The 8556-nt window shown below is 34.7% G+C and overlaps 1 protein-coding gene across 1 annotated transcript; it reads left to right on the plus strand.

The window, feature by feature from the left end:
• The first annotated feature begins 2078 nt into the window (after positions 1 to 2078).
• On the plus strand, positions 2079 to 6757 carry LOC122594163 (protein GAMETE CELL DEFECTIVE 1, mitochondrial). The gene is made up of 4 exons (XM_043766635.1): positions 2079 to 2210; positions 2643 to 3368; positions 5634 to 5823; positions 6262 to 6757. The coding sequence occupies exons 2-4, from the start codon at positions 2692 to 2694 to the stop codon at positions 6484 to 6486; spliced, it is 1092 nt and encodes a 363-aa protein (XP_043622570.1). The 5' UTR covers positions 2079 to 2210; positions 2643 to 2691; the 3' UTR covers positions 6487 to 6757.
• The last annotated feature ends 1799 nt before the right edge of the window (positions 6758 to 8556 follow it).

Raw genomic sequence — 8556 nt, forward strand, 5'->3', positions numbered from 1 at the left:
GCGTGTAATGATTAGAAAGAAGGTAGGGGTGTAAGAGTATTATGGAAATACTGAAAAAAATGCTTAATTTTTAAAAATAAAAAAAGCAATATGCTTTATAGAAGAGTATAAATAGATGATAAATTAAGGTCCATTAGGACTGGTTTACTTGACCCAGTTATTTTATGATTTAACATGGTGCCACCATCAATTTGGTGTGATATATCGACAATGACGAAATAGATTGGTTAGTAATAGGCTATCAGTTTAAACCCGAGACATAATGAGTTTTACTATAATGGGTCTTGGAGCGACCTGAAGACAGTGTTGTAAATAAAGGTTTTAAAAGCTGTTATAAAGGCGTTATAATGCTTAAAGGTGGTCTCCCGTTACATTATGTGTCTTGTAGAGTAGATTTAAAGGTTGCATTCAAAAAGAATCAAATAACAAACTTTACGAGGCTAAGGTCATGGATAATAGATAGATACATATATTTAACTTAATGATTTTGTGTTTAATAGACTAATTTTGGTTTTGAAACCAATACAAATAACGTATGAAACAAATTGATTACTTGGTTTACATAAAACCACCAATATTTTTGGGTAGGTACATTATTATTGTAATATTTAATAAATAAAAATTCCTTTAAAAATAAGTATAGGTATTTTATGTTATACTTTTTAGTTTTTTATGGTTATTGAATTATTTTGTAGAGATATTTGTAGTATATATCCTTTAAAAAAGAAATTCTTTTGTAATTTATAGTCTTCGTTATAACGTCGATATATATTCGCGAAATGAGATTTATCCTTAAAGGTGGTCAGCCGCCGAGTGACCGCCGACCATTATTTACAACCTTGCCCGGAGATGATGGGCCTGGGCTACCTAACCTTGTCTGCGTTTCTCAGAAGTATACTATCGTTTTTCGTCATCTCCGGATAACCGGACTTTTTTCGTTGGTGGTTCGAATGGAAATTCAAACACATAACACCATTGCAGTAATCACACTCTAGTCACACAAGCATATTGTCGTTGAGATCAACTTAATCTGATAGGACTTTTTTTCATTAAATCTTTTGTATTTAAAGTTGGTCCGATATTTTTTTAGTCTCTTTTATGTACTCCCACAAAACTTTTTAATCAATCATCATGACAGTCTATTAGTTTGGAACTTATAAAAAATTATTTTGGTAAACATTTTTTTTGAAAAAAATATCATTTTGACAAATAACTTTAAAAATAAATCATTTTGATAAAATTTTCTTCATTTACGCCATTTTGGTTTTCGACAACTACGAGTATATACTTTTAGAAATTTTATTCATATAGTTTTGGCATTAATACGAGTTGTAAATGAGTGGATACAAAATTTTTTGTTTAGTTAATATAAATATATTATGAGGGTAGTATATATGGATAAAAAATCTTTCACATACTAATTTTTAATACATAAAAAAATATAGTGGTCCAATCAATTATTTAAAATATTAAAAATTAGCGTGTAAAAGATTTTTTTTTATCCAAATTCGATTGGTAACAACCTCATAATCACTTTCTCGTAATATATTAAAACTAGATAGCATTTTACCCACGCAATGCGGCGGTAGTGATAGTGGTGTGGTGTTGGTTGTGGTAGCGGTGGTTGGTAGTGGTGGTGGCGTGACAGGTGACGACGATGTGGTTATTATTGTAAAAAATATTAATGTAAAAGGGGTAGTGTAAGTATTTTAAGAGTTGATGGGTTTATGTTGTAAATTATTTACTTAAGGGTATTATAGGTATATTAGGTGAAGATGTTTATTAATAAATAAAACAGAGAACTAATTAATTAATTCATTAAAGGTAGGATATTCATTTCACATAGGGACATTTTTATGAGAGATAGAGTGTTGAAAAATTTACAAGAGACAGTGTTATAATTTTTATGAAGTAGTAGAGATATGTCTAAATATTTTAAGAGAACCGGTTGAACCGGTCTGTTCAAATCTTCGGTCTAAAAATCATTTGTTTTTTGAAACTTTGTTGGGCTGGGCCGTAGGAAATATTGAAAAAAAAAGTAGGGGGAGCTTTTTCTTATAAAAAAAAGTTACAGTTTAATAAGGAAGAAAGAAAGATACAGAAAGAGTAGTAGTTTTGTAAAACCTAATTATTATTGTGAGCAAGCATCAATTTTGGCTCATTTCCGTCACTATTTCAATTCAATCAGATCACTTTTTCATCTCTTTATGGTATGTTTTTGGCACCCTTTTATTTCTTACACATTTCAATTCTGACCCACCAACTGTTTGACAAAAATCCCCATAGAATGTTTGATTGCTTACCAACTGTTTGATGAAATGTTTCGCTTAAAACTGTTGTTTTTGGCAATGATTATATAAACTGCTATTATTGGTTGATTTATACATGTCTAGTTTCATATTATACATCTAATGAAATTACTCCCTTAAAAGTAGTAACAATCATCTTGAAAACCTCAATGAAAAAGTCAGATAATTAGCTGTAGCGAAACGTGATTTATGAAACTAGAGTTTGGATTTGGTTTTCTTGTTTGATATTGTAATAATAATCAATTTAATCATTTTTAGATATTTTTGTTTGATATTGAAATGTCGGCTGTTGTTTAACCTTGTTTACTGGTTTTGTGTCTGGGCTCGTTGAAGGTATCCGTTTTAGACTGCGAAGTATAAAAGAAAGGTGTTATTAGGAAAAATGCGATCACTTGCCCGAGTGATATCCCAACTGACCACAAACTTAGGGGCCACACAGTTAAACACGGTCACCAAATCAGTGGCATGTAACTTTATTTCAAGCAGTCGTTATCTTTCCACTAAAGGGGGGAACGGTGGTGATATCGATTGGGGGTCCGAGTCTACTTGGTCAAGTGGGCTTACCAAAGAGCATTTTGACGGGGAGGATGAAGAACAAAAAGTTGAGGACAGTAATAGTAGTGTTAGTGGTGGCAAAGTTGGTGGCGGTGTTGGTGGAGGAAAAGGGGCATCGGGTTCAACTCGTTTTGCATCCGCAAATGAGAATGAGGATGATTTAGAACAGATCAGGAAGTTGGCTGATCAAGCTTTCCGTGAAGATAATGCGTTTGCAAACAAGTATAAGGAGAGGATGCGTGAAATAAATGTGTTGATGAAACAGATAATGGAGCCTGGAGCAAGAGGGGCGTATCTGAAGGACTCAGAGAAGGCTGAAATGTATCGGCTTCATAAGCAGAACCCAGAAATTTATACTGTTGAGAAGTTGGCAAAAGACTATAGGATTATGAGGCAGAGGGTGCATGCTATTTTATGGCTCAAGGAAGATGAAGAGAAAATGGAGAAAAAGCTTGGACATGCTCTGGATGATTCTGTGGAACAGCTGCTTGACAATTTCCCTGAGTAAGTCTCTCGATTTTCTCAGAGTCTATGATTTACAATCAGTCGAAACTTATATGAGTGTGCTATATTTGATCTTATATATATATGCAACGCTATATATCACATTGTATCTGTTTATGAGCTCATACTTGACTAAAACAAAAGAAAAGGTCTATTTGAGCTTGGTGCAGGCAAGTAGTAGTAGGAAATCAATGTCTCTGATGTCACATGCTTTGATGTACATTTACTACATCATCGCACATAACCTTAGTTACATTTACAATACAGTGTAAATTTACTCCATTCCCAGGAGCAGACCACATTACTGCTTTTGTTCTCACTAACTTAAAAACGAATTTACTTATCCAACACCTTTGTTTTAATTTCTAACATATGCTCAGTGAATCGTTTTAATATTCTTTTTGTTGAATAGCTTATATATTTGATCCCTTAAAAACAGGCATAGGTTGAAATACTTGGGTCTGGAATAATGGATCACTGATTGGTGGAATACTAGGCAATGCGAAACTTTTTATTAAGAATATCGGAGTAAAGATTTTTTTTTTTTTTTTTTTTTTTTTTTATGTAGAGTTCTGAACCAAAATATCCTTCTCCCATGTATCAAGTATTCTCTGTCTTAGAATTAATAGCTAATAGTCTAGTGTATAATACCACAATAATGTTCACCTGCATTATTTTTCACGGTATTTGTTTTGTCTATAACACTTCTATTCTGTATAGGGACTCTATCATAAAAAAAAAAAAAGATTTAGTGTCTGTGCCTCTACACGTGTTTACATCAGGATATCTTATTCTGCATATTTAAGCGAAACTATTTGTTTCCAATGAGTGACTAATTCTTCAAAATTATAGAAACCTTTCGTGTATTCTACTGTACTTAACAACTGTTTTTAGCACCTGAGAGTGAATTCCATGGTTATCACAAGGATTTATTTTTTTATCTATTTTTTACTTTTGTTCTCGGATACTTGAAGTTAAAACGATGGAATGATGATATACTAAAGTTGTGTCATGAAATGCTGTTAGGTTTTTAGGAGGTTGAAATGCCTAATCTTTAGATTTGGCAGGAGTAAAATAATGTCATAATTGATACTTGCTAGAACCATACAGCTTTGTTTGTAACATTTCACGGTTTTCTGATTTTTCTATGAAAGTATAGCTGCTTTAGCAAACCTTAAATGTGGCTGTTGTCATAGGATAGCATATAGCTAGAACAGGAAAACATATCATTTGTGGTTTGTTCTATCCGAATAGTAATAGCGTATTAATCTGTCTTCTTGTTAGTGTTTTGGCGATATATATACGACATTATCATAGACATCTTTATTTGCATTCACATTGCATTGCATAGTTACTCCATTGAGTCCATTCCCTAGAGCAAATCACATGATTTTTGTTGATCTATAGCCTAACCAGTTTTCCCTCTCATACGTTAGCTTGTTAACATGTTCGGAATAACAAGCTTAATAGGTATGGGTTGAGTAGTTGTATGATTTCTATATTTTATGAGTCAAGGTACTCTTCTTTCTTTCATTATATATCATCTTTGTTTTACGGATATGGTAACCTCAAATAATTTAGTATGTAACACCACTCCCAAGAGAATTAGCTGATTCTCTTGGAACTTGCTTCGTTTTTAATGTTCTGATTCTTTGTACAGACCTTCTATCATCAAATTTCTTCTTTACATTAGTTAATATTATGATCTATGACACATATATTTGTTAATGCTGATGACTACTCATTGTAGAACTACATAAAATTTATAGTTTGAGTACTTATATGAGCTTAAACATTAAGTATGCTCTCAAGAGTCAATGTCATAGTTATGATAACACAAGGATTTCTTTTCTACTTTTTTTCTTACTTTTTTAGTTTGCTTATGTTCTCAGTACTTGTAGTTCAGTTTTTGTTTTTTTTTTTGACGAGCAAAAAAGAGGCCATGCTGAAAAGCAAAAATATAGTGTCTTGAAATACTGGCTAATCCAGATGCTGCACTCTTAGATTAGGCTTCTCCTTTATGTCAGAGCTTGTTACCCAATCATGCAGTGCTGTTAATACTATTTCATAAGTTTCCTTCCTTATATCTCTGAAGTGTTCAGCCTTGAATTCTAGAAAATTAGCTGTTTGATGAAACTGAAAAATTATCAATTATTACTGATACTCAGGCTAGAAATTTACCATTGCTGAGACATTTTCATGGTAGCTTGTTGATTATTCTGTTTTCTTTACTTTGATCGTAGCTTTATTATTATTGTATTATAGATTTTTCGACTGGCATGATAAAGAGTTTCATGTTGCGACTCTACCATACAAGCCAGATTTCAAGGTGATGCCCGAGGGATGGGACGGTACCATCAAAGACCCAGATGAGGTTCTGTATGAGATATCAATGAAAGAGGATGAGATCTTATATCAGGAGTTTCTTGAGAAGTTCAACTTTAACAAGATGAAGGTAACATATCTGTTATTCTTATCAGGAGATTAGCCTGACAGTTGTCAACTTGGCTGTTCTAGCTAGAGGGGAAAAAATTTGACCCACTTACTAATCGATTGGTCAAATGGGATCATCTGCTTATGATCTATTCCTAAGGAACGACATCATGAAGTTTAGCGGAAAAGGAAATGTACCAAATGGGGTATCACATTGTTTAAAAAATTTAGATTTAGTTTTGTAATTATAATTAAGTTTATAGTTATTTAAGTTTATTTTGGACAAAATCTATGTTGGCACAGCGCCAAAAGTACTCCTTTACCCAACTCGCCCATTTCCCCATCCCTACGCTATACCCTGAATCCTAATGACAAATTTATTGCCAAACATAACCTTATTTTATTAAATTTTGCCCTTTTCTAGGAAATTTTAAATGATGGTCTTTGGTTTCATGAACAGATGGAAGGGAAAGTAAAGGTTCATAAGTACAGCAGGAGGCGTCCATCAGAAGGATGGGAAATCACCGTTGAAAAGATGGGGTCTCGTGGGAAGCGTGGAGATGGCGGAGGATGGAAGTTCAAGAGCTTGGCAGACGGGTCCACTAGACCGCTCAACGACTACGAAAAGATGTTTGTAAGAAGGGAGAAACCTCGCAGGCGACGCAAGATTCTCCACCCGAAATAAATTTAGAAAGATGAAAGGTGTTATTCTCATAGACTAGACAGTTTTATTCACTGCAAACGATTTGATCTCTTTTGTTCTTGCTGAAACAAAGGGCACTGTCATTTGTGTTTCTATGCAATGTTTGTTAGCTTCATATAAATGTCAAGCCTAGACCGAAACGTCTAAGCATAACTATTTTGTGCTGTGGTATGATACAAGTTAGAACTCGGTTTTCATGTTTTGTATTGGATCAAAGTTTGGAGTAAAAATTTATGTATGCAAGTTTTAGAAACCTGATGTAAATTACCTCAAATTGGCTTTTTGTTGTTGAAAAGCTTATGGTCTGGCCAATTTTACCAATTGGCATGGCCGAAAATTGGCCCAAGGCCGACTATTATGGCTTTTTTTTTTCTTACAATTCCTCGCTTGCTTAGTTGCTTTATAAAAGTCGATCTAAAAAACAAGCAATAATTGCTATTATGGGGATCTATGGGATCACCTATTTTTAAGTGTTTTTTTGGAAACATAAGCAGGTGGGTGATACATCTCTTTTTAAGGGTGGACGGAGTGGGTAGGGGAGGGGGCCGGTACCGGTTGGCACACCGTGCCGACCCTCCGGTACCGGTGGGGTGAGGAGTGATTTGGGCACAGTGGTGCCAGTAGCTATGCCTCTTATTCGACCGTTGGCATTAATAAATAAATAAAAAAAATGTGGCCCCCACATCTAACGTCTCTTCCTTCTCTCCTTTTCCTCTTTTCTCCTTCACTTTCTCAGAACCTCCATTTTTTTTTCCTTTCAAACAATACAAAACACACACATACATATATCATATATACACATATAATTTATCAAACAACAATCATGAACCCTTTCTTCAACAATCCTATATTTTCGGAACACGGCCCACCACCCCCAAATATGTCATCGGACTCGAGTTCATCCGGCGAGACGGAACGGTATAAAATGTTTTAGTTTTAAAAATAAATAGAAATGAAATTAAATAGAAAAGGGTGGGGAGGGGAGGGATGGCGAGGTGCTCCTAGCATTAGGGGAGGGGAGGAGAGGAGAAGAGAAATTGGGGAGGGGAGGGGAGGAGTGGGCAAGCTCTCCCCCCACCCTAATAGAAGATTCGGTTATTTCTTATTTTTATAAATTTTTTTTTTTTAACATTAACGATATTATTGATATTGGAAAGCTAGCAAGGTGCTAGAATTACAATAGAGGCAAAGTAAAGGAAAAACAAAAGGAAAAGAGTACATCAGGGAAACAAATGGGATCTAAATCTTGAAGGAAGACCATTGGGCCCAAGTGATGTTCGAATTGCTGGAGCGGTTAATCAGCCACGAGAAGCTAAGCTGCTTGATGTTTTTGATGGCGAACTGGACTGAAGGTGTTTTATTGGAGAAGATGCTATCATTCCTGGTTTGCCAAATGACCCATACATAAGCTTGAATGATAAGGTTTAGGAGCTTCCTGTTTTTGACATTGGAGGCGAGGATTTTAACATTTTGGGATGGCGTATCGAATTAAACCGCATTGCCACCTTAGGTCAACTAATGGCTCGAAATATCGCGGTTGCATCCCCCACCGGCTATCTTTGCAACCAGCATGCCGAAACCGTCGAGCATTTATTTCTCCGTTTCCCCTTTGCTGCTATCTTATGGACCGCCCTTATCTCATGGTGCTGCTTGCCACTATATAAACCAGCTTATCTATATCTATATCTATACTATATTATAAAGTAGATTCCTCATGTCTAAAATTTTAAGTTTCAACATTTGCTTCCCCAAAATGCCTCTTCTATCAATTTTATATTATCAAACACCTTTTCTCTCTCCTCAAATCTCAACCAATCATCTTTTTTCTCTCTGCTCCATCAATCATTTACTCCTCCAATTCATTCAAAATCTTTTATCTCACAAACCGTATATCGATAAATTATAAAAATTATATGGGTGTTCTTAAAATTTCATGCTCTTTTATTAGAGATGTCATTCGTTATACTTTCAACGAATTTTTAATCCGAAGGTGGAACCCATACGGTTAAGGCCTTTGGCTATCACACTTTATGATCTATCATCCCACCATTT

This window comes from Erigeron canadensis, chromosome 3 (genome assembly GCF_010389155.1).
Source record: "Erigeron canadensis isolate Cc75 chromosome 3, C_canadensis_v1, whole genome shotgun sequence".
NCBI classification, from domain to species: Eukaryota; Viridiplantae; Streptophyta; class Magnoliopsida; order Asterales; family Asteraceae; genus Erigeron; species Erigeron canadensis.

Bases quoted from the DNA above. Each gene is read 5' to 3' on its own strand.
- LOC122594163 (XM_043766635.1), top strand. From the start codon at position 2,692: ATGCGATCACTTGCCCGAGTGATATCCCAACTGACCACAAACTTAGGG. The intron at 3,369-5,633 runs GTAAGTCTCTCG...ATTGTATTATAG, and splicing joins CTGCTTGACAATTTCCCTGA to ATTTTTCGACTGGCATGATA. The intron at 5,824-6,261 runs GTAACATATCTG...TTTCATGAACAG, and splicing joins TCAACTTTAACAAGATGAAG to ATGGAAGGGAAAGTAAAGGT.